At 32.7% G+C, this 18,079-nt stretch overlaps 1 protein-coding gene across 2 annotated transcripts in view; it reads left to right on the forward strand.

Annotated features, from left to right (window-relative positions):
- Window positions 1-18,079, forward strand: part of FANCC (FA complementation group C) — a 175,840-nt gene that overhangs the window by 98,402 nt on the left and 59,359 nt on the right. For both annotated transcript variants that reach the window (XM_023497293.2, XM_031937703.1), the window contains exon 8: window positions 8,621-8,780. In XM_023497293.2, coding sequence (XP_023353061.1) covers window positions 8,621-8,780 — 160 coding nt within the window. The remainder of the gene's footprint in view (window positions 1-8,620; window positions 8,781-18,079) is intronic.

The raw sequence follows: 18,079 nt of genomic DNA on the forward strand, positions 1-18,079 counted from the left end.
TAGATACAATGTATGTGTGCAGAACCAAACAGTTCTCTTGTTGCACAGGAAGAATTGTATTCAGAAGGTAAAAATAACCCGGGAAGAAAAACAAAAATGCAGTTAGTTTACATTCATTTCCCAGTGTTCTTTCTTTGGGTGTAGCTGCTTCTGTCCATCATTGATCAATTGAAACTGAGATAGAGCTTCTCTTTGTCAAAGAAATCCACTTCCATCAGAATGCATCCTCATATAGTATCGTTGTTGAAGTATGTAATGATCTCCTGGTCCTGCTCATTTCACTCAGCATCAGTTCATGTAAGTCTCTCCAAGTCTCTCTGAAATCATCCTGCTGGTCATTTCTTACAGAACAGTAATATTCCATAACATTCATGTACCACGATTTGTTCAGCCATTCTCCAGTTGATGGGCATCCATTCATTTTCCAGTTTACAGGCACTACAAACAGGGCTGCCACAAACATTTTGGTACATACAGGTCCTTTTCCCTTCTTTAGTATCTCTTTGGGGTATAAACCCAATAGAAACATTGCTAGATCAAAGGGTATGCACCTTTGCAAACCTTTGCAAAAAAAAGTTTGATAACTTTTTGGGCATAATTCCAGATTGCTCTCCAGAATGGTTGGATTCGTTCACAACTCCACCAACAATGCATTAGTGTCCCTGTTTTCCTGCATCCCCTCCAACATTCATCATTATTTTTTCCTGTCATCTTAGCCAATCTGACAGATGTGTAGTGGTATCTCAGAGTTGTCTTAATTTGTATTTCTCTGATCAATAGTGATTTGGAACATTCTTTCATAAGAGTGGAAATACTTTCAATTTCATCATCTGAAAACTGTCTGTTCATATCCTTTGACTATCAATTGGAGAATGGCTTGATTTCTTATAAATTAGAGTCAATTCTCTATATATTTTGGAAATGAGGCCTTTATCAGAACCTTTAACTGTGAAAATGTTTTCCCAGTTTGTTGCTTCCCTTCTAATCTTGTTTACATTAGTTTTGTTTATACAAAGGCTTTTTAATTTGATGTAATCAAAATTTTCTATTTTGTGATGAATAATGATCTCTAGTTAATCTTTGGTCAAAGATTTCTTCCTGAATAGGAGTAATATTAAACAAAACTAGCAAGGAAAGTAAGAGCTAGATTATGAAATATTTTAAATGTCAGGCTAAGAGGTGCTGTATTTTGTCTTGGTGGCAATGTGGATACCTAAATGATTTTGAACAGGAGAGCTCAAATAGTTGTAATTCTCTCTTTTCAAATTTTGTGGTGAATAAGAGAGGAATAAGAGATGAATAGGAGAGGAAAAACTGGAAGCAAGGAAACCAATTAAGAAGATATAACATCATTCCAAGTAAATAATATTGAAAGCTTAAATTACTATTCATGTAAGCACAAGAAGTAAATGCATAAGAGAAATATTGTCAAACAGAACTAACAAACCTTAAGTGCTATTTGAATATAGGGATGAGTGAAACAAATAAAGGAAGTATAAGATTAAGAGCCTGTGTAAAGCTCATGTGCCCTCAGCAGAAATGAGAAATTCAGAAGAATAGCAGATTTAGGTGCAAGAAGAAAATGAGGTGTTTTTTTGTTTTGTTTTGTTTTGTTTTTGGGACATGAGTTTGAAATGCTTATGGGATATTGACATGGAGGTGTAGTGATGAATGATAATAGTTCAGAAAGCCAGATAGGATAAGATATATAAAACTAGGAGTCATTTGTTTAAAGATGATAATTAAATCTATAGTAATAGATTAGATCATTAAGGAAAGAATGTAGAGAGAGAAGAAGGCTGGGGACTGATTCTTAGGGGTCTTCACTTTTAGAAGGCACAAGATGAGACCATATGTAAAATACATGAATATTATCAGGTTTGAAAAAAGGATCTTAAGGCAGATGACACTGATTTTCCCAGGGAAAAGGGAATGGTGACTGTATTGGAAGTTTGAGGAGAAGATTTGGACTAGAAAACAAAAGGAGTATAGCAGAATAGTGAGCCCTGATGATGTAAATTTGTAATGGACACAGTCTGATTTTGTGACTTACCCTATCGTTGTTCAGTAGCTTGGTGATGGAAGCAGAAAAGATAGATAATGTGGGTGATTTTCATGGTAAACAATTGGCAGGACATAAATAACAGCACAAGGGAACAGAAGATTCAAATGTAGAGCTCTCTGATTATAACAGGGATGAATAGGTTTAGGAGTAAGAAAAATGTATTTTATATTTTAGATAAAATATAAGGAGAGATAAAATATACAAAAGCATGGATATTGAAACTTCTCAGTATGAGCGCAAAGAATAAGGAGAAAAAAGAAAACTGAACTTTTTCATGAAGGAGGAAGAGTGACCAGTAGGTGATGACAACAAAGATATCAGCAAATGAAATGAACCTTAAGCAAAGATAGGTGGTTGAGTGATGGCAGCAAAAAAAAGGTCTGAAAGTGAGTCTAGGGGAGTCAGCTGTTTGTTTTTTTGTCATTTGGGACAATCATGAAGAATAAAAGAAGCACTCTGCACTGGATTCAAGAATTGAAGAGTCTTTTAGAGCAAACTAAGTTTCCTGTGAGTACCAGACAAGGGAAAGAGTATGAGAGGAAGAGATCTAAAATGATGAGGATTTTTTAAAATTAAAGCTTTTTATTTTCAAAACATATGCACAGATAATTTTTCAACATTGACCCTTGCATAGCCTTGTGTTCCAAATTTTCCCCTTTCCCCCCCACTCCCTCCCCTAGATGGCAAGCAATCCAATATATTATACGTTAAAATATATGTTAAATCCAATATATGTAAATATATTTATACAATTAGCAAAATCAGATCAAAAAGGAAAGAAAATGAATAAGAAAACAAAATGCAAGTGAAGAACAACAAAGCATGAGAATGTTATGTTGTGATCCACACTCAATTCTCACAGTCCTCTTCTCTGGGTATAGATGGCACACAGAATAATTGAAACTGGCTTCAATCATGATAGGGAATTTTTAATAAGAGAGGTAAAGTTACAGAAAGTATAGTGGAAGAGACTAATGTCTTAAAAGGGTAGCAAGGGGAAGTGATGTTTACGGATAGGAAAGACCTGAGGATGTTTTTAGGCAGCAATGAAGAACTTAATAGACAAAAAGGAAGTGAAGGTGGAGAAGAGGGGGTTGGGGAGAGAAAGAAGAAATAAGCTATTTTTTAAAATATATTTTTATTTGTGAAATGTTTTCCAAGCACATGTAAAAAAATTAACATTCATTTTCTAAAATTCCAAATTCTAAATTTTCTTGCTCCTTCTCAACCTTCCCTTCTCTTTGAGAAGGCAAGTAGTTTGTATCATTATACATATGAAATTATGTAAAGCATTACCATAAGTTACAAAAGAAAACACAGACAACAAAAAAAAAAAAATGAGGGAAGTAAAAATAGTCTACTTCAAACCTGTCTTCAGAGTTTATTAGTTCTCTCTCTGAAGGTAAATAACATTTTTTATCATGTGTCTTTTGGAATTGTCTTGAATCATTGTATTAATCAGAGTAGTTCAGTCTTTCATAGTCAATCATATATAACAAAATAACATTTTAAAAAACCAAAATAGGCCAAGTGGTAAAAAGAGGCACAAAAGCCAATGAAGAAGATTGCCTTGAAAAGAATTAGTCAAATTGAAAATAATAGCAAAAGTTTACTGAAAAGAACTCTTTAAAAATCAGAATTGGCCAAATGGAAAAAGAGGTACAAAAATCCACTGAAGAAAGTAAAATTGACCAAATGGAAAAGGGGATACAAAAGCTCAATAAAGAAAATAATTTCTTAAAAGTTAGAATTGGACAAGTGGAAGCTAGTAACTCCATAAGATATCAAAACAGTAAAGCAAAATAAGGGGAAAAAATTTAAGAAAAATATGCAATATTTCCTTTTTTTAAAAAGCCACAACTGATTTGGAAAACAGATCTAGGTGAGATAATATAAGAATTATTGAATTATTGGATTATTAAGACAACTCTGAAATACCACTGCATACTTGTCAGATTGGCTAGAATGACAGGGAAAGATAATGCAGAATGTTGGAGGGGATGTGGGAAAACTGTGACACTGATACATTCTTGGTGGAATTGTGAATACATCCAGCCATTCTGGAGAGCAATTTGGAACTATGCTCAAAAAGTTATCAAACTGTGCATACCCTTTGATCCAGTAGTGTTACTACTGGGCTTATACCCCAAAGAGATTTTAAAGAAGGGAAAAGGACCTGTATGTGCAAAAATGTTTGTGGCAGCCCTCTTTGTAGTGGCGAGAAACTAGAAACTGAGTGGATGCCCATCAATTGGAGAATGGCTGAATAAATTGTAGTATATGAATATTATGGAATATTATTTCTCTATAAGAAATGACCAGCAGGATGATTTCAGAAAGGCCTGGAGAGACTTATATGAACTGATGCTGAGTGAAATGAGCAGGACCAGGAGATCATTATATACTTCAACAACAATACTATATGATGATCAATTCTGATGGACGTGGCTCTATTCAACAATGAGATGAACTAAATCAGTTCCAATAGAGCAGTAATGAACTGAACCAGCTTCACCCAGCGAAAGAACTCTGGGAGATGACTATGAACCACACATAGAATTCCCAATCCCTCTATTTTTGTCTGCCTGCATTTTTGATTTCCTTCATAGGCTAATTGTACACTCTTTAAAAGTCTGATTCTTTTTGTACAGCAAAATAACTGTATAGACATGTATACATATATTGTATTTGACTTATACTTTAACATATTTAACATGTAGTGGTCAACCTGCCATCTGGGGGAGAGGATGAGGGAAGGAGGGGAAAAGTTGGAATAAAAGATTTTGCAACTGTCAATGCTGAAAAATTACCCATGCATATATCTTGTAAATTAAAAGCTATATAATAAAAAAAGAATTATTGGATTACTTTAAAGCCATGATTATCTCCCCCCCGCCAAAAAAAAGCCTAGATACCATCTTTCAAGAAATTATCAAGGAATATTGCTCTGATATCCTAAAACCAGAGGGTAAAATAGAAATGGAAAGAATCTATCACCATCTGAAAGAAATCCCAAAATGAAAATCCTCAGGAATATATTATAATTATATTCCAGAACTTCTGGGTAAAGAAGAAAATACTGTGAGCATTAAAAACAAAACAAACAAACAAAAAAAAACACCCAGTCAGTATAACACAAGATTTAGCAGTTTCTTCATTAAAGGATTTTGAAGGGATTGGAATATGATGTTCTGGAGGGCAAAAGAATTATGATTGCAACCAAGAATCACATACCCAGCAAAATTGAGCATAATCCTTCAAGGGTAAAATGGATGTTCAGTGAAATAGAGGACTTTCAAGCATTCCTGATGAAAAGACCAAAGCTGAATAGAAAAATTGACTTTCATATTAAAGATTCAAAAGAACATAAAAAAGACAAACAGGAAAGAGAAATTATAAAGGATTCAGTAAGGTAAAGAATTCTTAAATGGGAAAATGATACTTGTAACTCCTAAAAACTTTTCCTTTTATTAGGGCATTTAGAATATGCATGGACAGAGGAAATAGGTGTGAGTTGATATGATGGGATGATTATGTAACAAAAAATCAAATTAAGGAGTGAGAAAGCTAAAAAGGTAGAATGGGGCAAGTTATCTAACATAAAAGAATTACAAAAGAGCTTTTACAGTAGAGGGAGATGCCATATGTAGTGGGAAGTATATGAACCTTACTCTCATCAGATTAGCTCAAAGAAGGAATAATACACTCAGGGAAGTGGATAAATCTGTCCTACCTTTCAGGAAAGTAGAAAGGGAAGGAAATAAGAAAAGGGAGTGAGGAGGTTAGAAGGGAGGATGTATTAGAGAAAGTAAAAGTCAGAAGCAAAACAATTTTGATATATGTATTTTCTGTATATGTTAAAATATATTTATAGAAGCTTTTAATTGTGGCAAAAATTCGGATGCTTGGAGGGATATCCATCAGTTTTGGCATGGTTGAACAAGTTGTAAATGCTTATGATGGACTACTTTTATGCTACGAGAAACTGGAAAGACTTACATAAACTGATAAAAGTAAAATGAAGGAAGAACATGGTATGACTCAAGACAGTTCTTTAAGATTTAAGATGAAGAAATGCTATCTATCTCCAGAGAAAAACACTTCATGGAATATGAATGCAGATTGAAGAATATTTTTTCTTCTTTTTCTTTATTTTTCTTGAGTTTTTTGATTTTGTGGTTTCTTTTACAACCTGGAAATATATTTTGCATGACTGCACTTGTTTTCTCATTTGCAGGGGCAGGAGGGAAGAAGGAAAAGATTGGAACTCACAAACTTAAAAATAAATGAAATTGTTTATGCTTATAAATGGGGGGAATTATTTTCATTAATTCACATTTAAATAAAAGCCATATCTTTTTCATAAGACAGCATAGATGATAAGCAAGCAAAGGAAACAGGATTAATCAGAAAGAATGCTATGAGAGCTGCAAAGGGCCAACAATCTGGATTTGGGGGGAATATCAGTTCATTTATATTTGCACAAAGCACTGATTTTTCCATGTAGCCACCAGCAATTATAGAAGGTGCTAATATACTTTACAAAGCATGCGGGCAATCTTTTTCATTTTATGGCATGGAAGAAAAGAAGAGGCATTTTAAATTGGTGTGTAGGGGAGAAGAGGGAGTCCAGAAGATATGGCTTCAATCTTTTCAGGAAAAAATTTAATCAAGATCCTCTGCTATGAGGTAGGAAGTGGAATACAGTCTAGGAGCTTTGAAGAAAGAAAAAAAGCTTGCATTTGAAACAACTCCTTTTGACAACTGCTATGATAGAGTCAATCAGAAAAGAATACTGACTTGACTGAAGGAAATAAAAATGACGACTTCAGGGAGACATGAAGGCTGTCTTCATATATATATAAAGAATTATTAAGCAAAAGAGAGAAAATTTCTTTTTCTTTTTTTTCCTCAGAGGGAAGAACTAAGAGCAACAGAGAGTGCAAAGAGGCAGATTTAAGGTTGTCTTGATATGAAGAAAAAAATCTATTCCAAAGTGAAACTGTTGTCGCAGAAAGTAATTATCTTTAATGACAAAGAAAACACATTGAAAGTGTTGAAGCAAAAGCTGAGAGTTGTAGAATAGAATCTTTTTCTTGTATCTGTTAAAACAGTGATGTCCCTCCAACTCTGAAAAATTATAATAATGTTATAAGCAAAACCTGGAGTTTTCATATCAAAAAAAAATTATAAATATTCAATTAAAAAGTTATTCAATTACCAAGGAGTCCCAGTTAAAATCATATAAGACTGAAACTGTTTAAGATCATGCAAGGACCTGGTAGTAACTATAGTAAATTCAGGAAATCTTGGAATAAAGTATTCCAAATTCCAAGATAAAGGTTTTCAACTAAGAATAATAACCTGCAAATTAAAAAAAAAAAAAAGACATAATGGAATTTACAACATTTATGTTGAAAAGACCCCCAGATATTTGGAGAGTAAATGCTAGAGTCAAGAGAAACATAGATAATTCAATTTATTTTAACAAACGAAGGGATTCTATGATGATGTGGTAACATTCTAATAATTGGAGAAGAAAAGCAGTCTCTTTAGAACTTTGGTGTTTTCAAAGGCTTTTTAAGTGAGTTAAAAAAAAGAAAAAAACAAAGATTCTAGGATTGGATTACTCTGTTCTGAGGATCTGAAGAAAGGAATGAAAAGAAAGGATAAAATGAATACACTCCTATAAGTACAAAAGAGGGTAATTTTTTTTTTTGACCTCAGAATTGGATAGCAGCACAAAAAGAATATCCAAATATGAAGGAAGTGATTGGAAGAGTGAGCATCAAATGAACCTATTGTCTGAAGTGAGCTTCCCCTGATGTTTGGAAGCATCATCACCTTTGTATTTCAAAGTACTACAGATCTGTAGATGCTGCCCAGTGTCAATAATGCTCTTTCATAAAAAGTTTTGAATCAGGGTTATCTACTTATCTTAACAGAATGATGAGTGTTCATTCTAGTCACATGAGATCTATGTTTTATACTTGGACCTTAGTAGAAAAAAGGGTAAATCTTACCGATTGCCATTCTACTAGCTAGTGGGTTCCTTTGATATTTATGTTATTGCCAGTGATGCAGGCAGTTGCTTAACATTTGGCTTTGCTTTTTAATTGTTAATAAGGTTGCTATGTTCCTCGCTGTCATTCCTAAAAACAATTATTGCCATAATTGTGTAAAGTGATCTTTTTTTTTTTTTTTTACATAGTATTTTATGATGAACTTTTCCTCTCTCAAATATACTACCCTTTCCTTGTTTAATTGAACTTAGGTTTGGTATTGCTTCTTTGAAAAATTCTTTAGTGAGTTGAGGTTCCAGGATATGTTCTTGTATAATAGACACATTTAATTGAAGGCAATTAATTGATTGAAGGTAATTCATTAGTGAAGATAGAAAAATATTTATAGTTCAATATGAATGATTGTATTTTGAAAATTTGTCAATTTTTTTCTGAACTTAATTTCTTTTAAAACATACATATATACATTCACATGGATGTAGATGTATAACTTATATATGTGTATATACTATTTTTTTCCTCTTCATAAAAGGAAGAAGATTGCCCTTTCTGAATCAGCTGTACTCTCTCTCTGGCTTCGTCACCTTCCCAGTCTGGAAAAAGCAACACTGCATCTTTTTGAAAATTTAATTTCTAGGCACAGAAATGCCTCTCCAGAAGAGATGGAATGCTTTATAAAAGATTCATTACTGGTATGTATGATATTTTGATAGAGAGAAATTTTTTATTTTATGCTTAACATTTTGCCTTAGCTCAGGGGGAAAAAAGCACAAGCAAAAATAGTTGTAACTTTTAAAATTCATTTTATGCTTTCTATTTTGTACTGGTAATTTAGAGCATCCTTCCTATGTGCACACACATAGTTTGGGACATTAAGTAGAGACTTGACATGTCAGGCCTGTAGTAAGTGTTTAACAAACGTTTGTTGATTTTTTATTTAAAAAGCAATTAAGGATACCCATGCATATGTCTTGTAAATAAAAAGCTATAATTTAAAAAAAAAAAAAAAAAAGGCAATTAAGGGGGCAGCTAGGTCGCACAATGGATAGAGCCCTGAAGTCAGGAGGACCCGAGTTCAAATCTGGCCTCAGATGCTTAACACCTAGCTGTGTGACCCTAGGCAAGTCACTTAACCCCAATTGCCTCAGCCAAGAAAACCCAAAAAAACAAAAAAGGCAATTATGCATTTTCCTTCCCTTTAGTTCCCTCTTCTCCTAAACGCATATCTCTACTGAATTGTTTTCTTTTCTTTCTTGAAGAGTGGCTTTTTTAAAAACAAATTTGGCTCATTTCTCACTATATTTGAGAGATGGGGCTTTTATCATAGAAACTTGCTGTAATTCCCCCCCATTTTCCTGCTTATCTTTTAATTTGGACTACATTAGTTTTGCTTGTGCAAAAATTTAAATTTCATTTTTTTTTCTCTCTCTTTTTTTTTTTTTAATTTAATAGCCTTTTATTTACAGGATATATGCATGGGTAACTTTACAGCATTAACAATTGCCAAACCTCTTGTTCCAATTTTTTACCTCTTACCCCCCCACCCCCTCCCCCAGATGACAGGATGACCAGTAGATGTTAAATACATTAAAATATAAATTAGATACACAATAAGTATACCTGACCAAAACGTTATTTTGCTGTACAAAAAGAATCAGACTCTGAAATATTGTACAATTAGCTTGTGAAGGAAATCAAAAATGCATGTGTGCATAAATATAGGGATTGGGAATTCAATGTAATGGTTTTAGTCATCTCCCAGAGTTCTTTTCTGGGCATAGCTGGTTCAGTTCATTACTGTTCCATTGGAAATGATTTGGTTGATCTAGTTGCTGAGGATGACCTGGTCCATCAGAACTGGTCATCATATAGTATTGTTGTTGAAGTATATAATGATCTCCTGGTCCTGCTCATTTCACTCAGCATCAGTTCGTGTAAGTCTCTCCAGGCCTTTCTGAAATCATCCTGTTGGTCATTTCTTACAGAACAGTAATATTCCATAATATTCATATACCACATAAATTTCATTTTTTAAAAACTGTCTATTTTACTTCCTTTGATCTACTTTGTCTCTTTTTTTGGTCGTAGAATCTTTCCTTATTCATAGATTTGAAAGATTTTTTTTTCTATGTTCTCCTAGTTTGCTTATGATATTACCCTTAATGTCTAAATCATATGCTCATTTGGACCTTACTTTGTTTTATGGTGTGAAATGTTGGTCTTCGCCTAGTTTTTGCCAAATTATTTTTCATTTTTCCAGCAGTTTTTGTCAAGTAATAAGTTTTTATCCTAAAAGCTTGGATCTTTACATTTATCAAACATTAGATTACTATAGTCATTACTACTATTGTATATTGAATACCTGATCTACTCCACTGCTTTACCACTCTATTTCTTAGTCAATACCAGATTGTTTTGATGATTACTATGTTTTATATATTTGGAAATCTGGTTCTGCTAAGCCACCTTCCTTCACATTTTTTTTCATGGATTCCTTGAATCCTTTGGTTCTTCCAGGTGAATTTTGTATTCATTTTTTTCTAATTCTGTAAGATAATTTTTTAAAAATTTGATTGATATGGCACTGAATAAGTAAATTAATTTAGATAGAATTATTATTTTTATTATATTGTCTCAGCCTACCCCGAAGCAATTAATATTTCTCCATTTATTTAGATTTGACTTATTTGTGTGAAAAGTATTTTGCATTTTTGTTTACATAATTTCTGGGTTTGTCTTGACATGTAGATTCTCAAGTATTTTATATTTTCTACTGTTATTTTAAATGGAATTTTTCTTTCTCTTGCTGTTGACATTGTTGGTAATAAAGATAGAAATGCTGATTATTTAAGTGGGTTTATTTTCTATCCTAAAATTTTGCTAAAGGGCTTAATCATTTCAGGTAATATTTTTTAGTTGATTCTCTAGTGTTTCCTCCTTGCCTATTCTAATTCCTTCAATTTCTTTTTTCTCTTATTGCTATAGCTACCATTTCTAGTGTGATACTGAATAATAATAGTGAAAATGGACATTCTAACTTCACACCCAGTCCTATTGGGAAGGTTTCTAGCTTATCCCCATTAAAGATGATTCTTGTTCTTGGTTTTTGATAGATATTAGTTATCATTTAAAAAAAAGAGAGAGAGAGAGAGAGAGAGAGAGAGAGATCCATTTATTTCTATGCATTCTAGTAGGTTTTTTAAATGTGATTTATATATTGTCAAAAGCCTTTTCTACATCTATTTATGTAATAATATAACTTTTGTTATTTTATTGATATGATCAGTCATGCTTATAGTTTTCCCAATATTGAGCTAATCCAGTATTCCTAGTTAAAATCCCACCTGATCATAAAGAATGATTTTTTGTGAAATATTGCTGTAGTCTTCTTGCTAGTACTTTTTTAAAATTCGCATCAATATTCATTAAGAAAATTGGTCTGTCAATTTCTTTCTTCATTTTCCCTCTCCCTGGTTCAGGTCACAAAACCATAATCATGTCATAAAAACACTTCTTTGCCTCCTTTTTTTCAAATACTTTATGTATTGGAATTAATTGTTCTTTGAATATTAGGTAGAATTTACTTGTGAATTCATTTAATCCTGGGGATTTTTTCCTTAGATCATTTATAGCTTGTTAAGTTCAATTTTACATTGTAGAAAATATTAATTCACTTTATTTAGATTTTCAGTTTTATTGGCATATAACTGAACAACAAAGTCTAATAATTGCTTTAATTTCTTATTGCTAATGTAGTTTTCTTTCTTAAAACCAAATTAATGGTTTATCTACTTTATTGTTAGTTTGTTTAATAAAAACAAGTCCTAGTTTTATTAGTTCAGTGAGGGTTTTTTTTAACTTTCAATTTTATTAATCCTTTGATTTTTATTTTGGTGTTTATTTGGGAATTTTTTATTTTTATTTTTCTACTTTTGGGTGGTTTTTTTCCTTTAAGTTGCCTAATTCATTGATCTGCTCTTTCTCTTTTATTGATGTATACATTTAGAGCTATAAACTTTGTCCTAAGTACTGCTTTGGTTACATCCCACAAATTTTGATATGTTGTCTCATTATTGTCATTCTCTTTAATAAAATTATTGGTTACATCTATGATTTGCTTTGTGGCCTACTAATTCTTTGGGTATTAGATTAGTTATTTCCCAATTAATTTTTAATCTGTGTTTCCAAGACTATTGAATGTAATTTTTATTGCATCATAATATGAAAAGTTGCACTATTTTTTCTTTTCTACATTTGCAAGGTTTTTATTCCCTAACAAATGATGAAGTTTTATGAACCTGCCATGTACAGCTGAAAAAGATATATATTCTTCTCTATTCCTTGTTTTCTCCAGAAGACCCCCATATTTAATTTTTCTAAAGTTCTATAAATTTCTTTAACTGTTTTATTGTTAGAGTTAACTAGTTCTGAGAGGAGAAATTTGAGGTCCTTCACTAGTGTAATCTCACTATCTATTTCAATCTGTAACTCATTTAAATTTTCCTTCAAGAACTGATCTTACTTCATTATCCCTAATACCTATTTGCAATATGTGGTGAGTTCTAGCACCTTTTTAAATTTTGTCTGTTTTTACTTTTGCTTTGTCTGAGATCTGCCTAGCTTCCACCTTAAGGTCACAGAGCTCTCTTTTCAATTTCTTAAATTGCCTAGCGTGGAAAAATGTCTCAATCTACCTTTTTGATAGCGATGCCATTGCAGAATTCAATTTGATGCATTATTTTAAAGTTGTTTAGAGGGAAATGTTGGAAAAGTTCAACTGAAATGCTCCCTTTGTAACCTTGATTGCCAGGAATTTGTTGAAGCTTTCCATTTCATTTTTTCCTCTATAAAGTTATATTCGGCTTTGTTAAATAAGTTAAGTTTTTTGTTTTTTTTTTCTTTTTGGAGTATAGTATTCCACACTTTTGCTTCTTTAAAGTTATAGCTTCTAACTTTTGTGTGAGCCTGACGATGGTTCTTCTTAAATTCTTTTTTTTTTTTCTGGATGCTTACAGTATTTTTTCTTTTAGCTGAAAACTCTTGAATTTAGGCTATGTTCCTTGGAGTTTCATTTTGGTTTCTTCAAGGAGGTGACTGGTGGTTTATTTCTATTTCTGCCTTGCCCTTTGATTCCAAGGGATCTGGAAAGATTTCTTTTATGACTTCTGAAATACAATATCTAGGCTCTTTGGTCAGAGTTTTAAAGTTGTACATGATCCTTAAATTCTCCTCAGTTTTCTATCTCAGTTGTTTTTGGCATATGATATTTTACCTTTTTTTTCCGTTTTTTTTTTTTTTCCACTCTTGTTTCTTTGATTTATGATTTTCTGTTGTCACAGAGTCCATTAATTCCTTGTTCACTCTAATTTTCAGGGAGTCTGTTACTTGGATGAAGTGTTCTACCTTTAGTGTTAAGCTATAAATTCTCTTTCAAAGTCTCTCCTCCATTTCTCTTATATATATACAGTTCTCTTCTCTATCATTTTCTATAGTGTTCTTGTTGGTTTTCTGGAGATCTTTGGACCAGCATTCGTTTCAGCAGATTAATCACCAAGAGAATAGCCAAGTGTTTTAAAGTTCAAATTCTTTATTGTCTCCTTACCTGGGGCCCAAGCTACCTTAGTCCCAGTGGAGGAAATACAGGAGGCCAGCCTTCATGGTGGTGTAAGATGGAGTGAATCTGTCTCTTTGGCTCTGAGAGCTTGAGCTCCCCGCCTCCAGTCCTCTGTCTTCTCCGAGTCTGTCTCTGAGCGGAGCCTCTCAGTCCCCTAGGAGAGCCACCAGGAGCCTGACTGAAGATGGAATGAATCTCTCTCTTGGCTCCAAGAGCTTGAGCTCCCGCCTCCAGTCCTCTGTCTTCTCCAACTCTGATTCTGGCTGAGTTTGTCCCAGCTTATATGCTCTATTCTAATTTCATTATCATAGGTGTGAATCTTGTGGAACTTATATTAAGTACTAAATACATGTATTGAATTAGAGAACTATTAAGCACCATGCTAAACTAGATAACTATTGTCTTGTCAATCCCACTGACTTAACTAACACCTTGTAAGAATCCTTGTTTCAAGTGCAGAGTTCTGGCCCATAACAACTTTTATTTCCTTAAACTACCACTTTCACTACTTTTTTAAACTTTTGCATCATTACTTCTAGGAATTCTGATTTATGGATAAGTCCTTTTTTCTTTACAGCTTTCTTATAGATATTTTAAGTTATTTTCTTTTACTGTTTTTGTGTCTTAGCTTCATGATAGCTTTTTTTTTTTATGTTTTGTGTTAAATTTATTTGCATTATGTTGAAATAATAGATACTTCCCAACAAATATCCAAAGGTACCCTTTCACTAAATATATCCCTGTCAGACTGCTCTGCTTTCTGACTCTGGTGTTTACTGTTGTAATCCACTAGACCCTTGGTGACTTTTCATATGATTTTATTTACCTGGCTCCCGGTGTGTTTGTTGTTCTCAAGTCTTACTTCTGAATTCCTTTTTTCCCCCAATAGTAATTCATTTTTCCAAATGCATGTAAAGATAGTTTTTCGCATTCATTTTTATAAGGCTTTGAGTTCCAAACTTTTTCTCCTTTCCTCCCGAAGACAGCAAGCAATTTGTTTTAGGTTAAACATGTACAATCCTTTTAAATATCTTTTTTTTTCATGTTTTACAAGAAAAATCAAACCAAAAAGGAAAAAAATCACAAGAAACAAAAAGCAAACAAACAAAAATGGTAAAAATACTATGCTAAAAATTCATATTCAGTCTCCATAATTGTCTCTCTGGATGCAGATGGCATTTTGCATCCCAAGTCTATTAGAATTGTCTTACCCCACATTACTGAGAAGAACTAAGTCTATCATAGTTAATCACATAATCTTGTTGTTACTTTGCACAATGTTCTCCTTGTTCTGTTCATTTCTCTCAACATCTGTTATGATATTTGTTAATTTTTTAAAAGTTATTCTTCCAGCACTCTAGGCAGGTAAGTTGGAATTGCTACCCTAGCTAGGAGCTCTTGGGACACTGATTATTTCTGGAAATATACCCTAAACACCACGCTCAGCTGCCTTTCGAGAAGGTAATTGAATCCAGTATCTACTCTGAACAACCATGTGCACTGTCACTGTGCTGATTCTGTGTTCCATGACCTTCTGAACTGGACTAGGTCAACTTGGCCTTCCTAGTTCTAAGTTTAGAATACAGGTTTCTAGCTTTTCCAGGAAACACCTTAGCTACTGGGTAGCTGGGTCTGGGTCTGGATTTGTGATGTAACCTACAAATCACTTCATTGTTGATTTAGTTGTGAGTCTCATAATCTGCAATTATTACACTGTTCCTTCTCTGATCATTTGCCTCTAGGTTGAATTTGTACTTTGTAGAGTAGAAAGAGGACTTATTGTAGTTTCTCTTTTAATTTCCTGATCATTACTGTATCTAGCATTTTTATATCATTGTTGGAATAGTTATGGATGTAACATAAATGTATTGCTTCTTTCAATTCTACTATCTTGGCTAGTCTTTCTTGATCGTTATTTGCTCAATGACTAATAGCTATGGTTTTCTTTTGGAGGAATCAGAGTTGGTCTTTTTAGGAACTGTGATATATATATATAGATAGATAGATAGATAGATAGATAGATATAGATATATTATGGAAAACAATTAACTCAGAAAAGTATAGCATGTTGCATCTATACTGCATCTTCCTTCAGTGAATTTCATTAGTATTTACATATTTTCTCATTGATTTTCATAACCAAAAGAAATTGTGGATACTAAATACTATCTTCACTATTTTTTAAACTTGGTAAATTAAATATGGAGAAGAAAATCATTTTTTTTTCACAAATATGAAATTAACTGATGGGGAATGAGGAAAGCAACATAGATTTCCATTTCCTTTTTACTTAGGATGTAGGTTATGCAACTTTTTCATGTGGGATGTTCTGAAGCTTGTATATATATATATATATATATATATATATATATATATATATAAATGGAACTATTTTTCAGAATTTCCCTTTGGTTTAAATCTAAGCTCTTTTTAGTAAGTTATACATTCTCTCTCATCCTTGTCTCCTTTAAATTTTTTTTCCAACTTATTTATATGTTCTTATAGCAGTATTTTCTCTCATATATATTACCTTTTACAAAACTTATAATAATCACTGCCTTAGCCTTCATTCTTTAGAAACTGATTTTTCCTTTATCTTTGTGTCCTTTCAGAATTAGAATTATTAAATTAATTGGGGTGACATTGTAATAATTTAAGTTCTTACTGTTTTATTCTGTAGGTAGATTCAATGGAACCTAGCTTATTTGAAGGTTTATAGCATATTCTAGCTTTTATGATTAAAAACAAAAAGAAAAGAAAAGAAAAAGAAAGCTTAAAGAAAAGCCCTGTTAGAATATCTAGTACTTACTTCCATCTTTTGTCAGGATCACATATGTCTTCTCTTCTTTATTAAGTCAGGCAGTTTATTTCTATTTAGGACAAATGATTCATGATATTCACCAAAAAACTACCACCAAATTTTAGAGTATATATTATGATGTTTAAAAGGCCTTTCTTATTTCAAGGAAGGAGGAGAAGTCATAAGAAGTGATATTTGATTTGATTTATTATACAATTGGCAGAATATGACTTTTGAGTACATTATGGTTCAAGAAGGTAATTACAATATAAAATGAAGAATACAAAGTCACTGACTGATTTGGAAAGTACTTTTTAGGACATTTAAAACCAACTAGAAAAAGGAATGAGTCAATGATATGACTAATTGATTATCAAGTAACTTGAATAACCTGTTCCATAATTGTATTATCTGACTTATTTATTACAGTAAAATATCAGGGAATAGTGACATGACTATGAATAAATATCAAAGAGGTCTATAGAACCCAACTAGTATAAGACTGCTATGTGTGTTTCTTCTTAAAGCAGAAAACTGATATCCATTACATTACATTTGAATTCTGAGAGTAATTAAAGTGTGATGGTCTAAGTAACTTGTATTTCATAGAGAGTATGTTATTTATGTTTTTATCCTTTAGGAAAATACAGAATTAGATTGGAAATTCTGTAGTTACCAAAACATAATAAAAATAAAAAGATAAAAAGTTTTGTACAGCTTGTACTTTAGGAAATGACCTTCCTAAATGTTTTCTGACCTCTTAGGAGCTTGAAGGCACTGCATTTTCCAATACAACTACAAGAAAATAAAGAGAATGTGAATGGCACTAACTTCCTAAAAGGACATTTTGCTTCTTAAATGAAAATAATTTTTCAGTAACTTGGTTGCTTTCTCAACTCAGCTTGTGGCTTTCTCTCCTCTACCTACATGCCTACCCACAATATTTTGTTGCCCCTAAATGAATAACAGTGTTAACCATAGTTTGTCATTTACTGTGTAAATTGGGTTAGAAACTCTTCAGAAGCAGATGTCCTTGTATTTCTCTGACAGCCAGGGTACAGGAAGACTGTAATCCGTAGATTCAGATTCTGACCTTAAAAACTGATGTCACCTCAAACTCTGAAAGCCATTCACTAATTATGCAGCTTTCTTGGCACCATCCACTTTCCCAAGCCTGGCTCAGAATCAGAAGTATGTTATGTTTTCCAGTTAAGATTCAGGCTTTGGAGCCCAGAATGCTATTGTTTGGATTCGACATGAGAGTGGAAAGTGCTGAGTGGGTGGCATGGCGACACTATGTTGTGCTACCATCCAGCATACCAGGCTTTAGTATTGTACTCTGGTTCCCATGCCCTTCCATTACCCCACTCCTTTGGCCAATCCACAACCCTGACATTCCTGCTAGGTCCAAAAGAACTGCTTACTCACCTTTCACAACCAGATTTGTTAATGAAAAAGAGTTAGGGAACAGTTGATAAAGGAAAGAAACACATACACAAGTAAGTAGTGCAAATACAATTTTTTTGTAGATATATTATTCTTAAAATCAAATTTTCCTTATTGGTTTTCAGCTAAGA

Source organism: Sarcophilus harrisii, chromosome 1 (assembly GCF_902635505.1).
Source record: "Sarcophilus harrisii chromosome 1, mSarHar1.11, whole genome shotgun sequence".
In the NCBI taxonomy this organism is placed as follows: domain Eukaryota; kingdom Metazoa; phylum Chordata; class Mammalia; order Dasyuromorphia; family Dasyuridae; genus Sarcophilus; species Sarcophilus harrisii.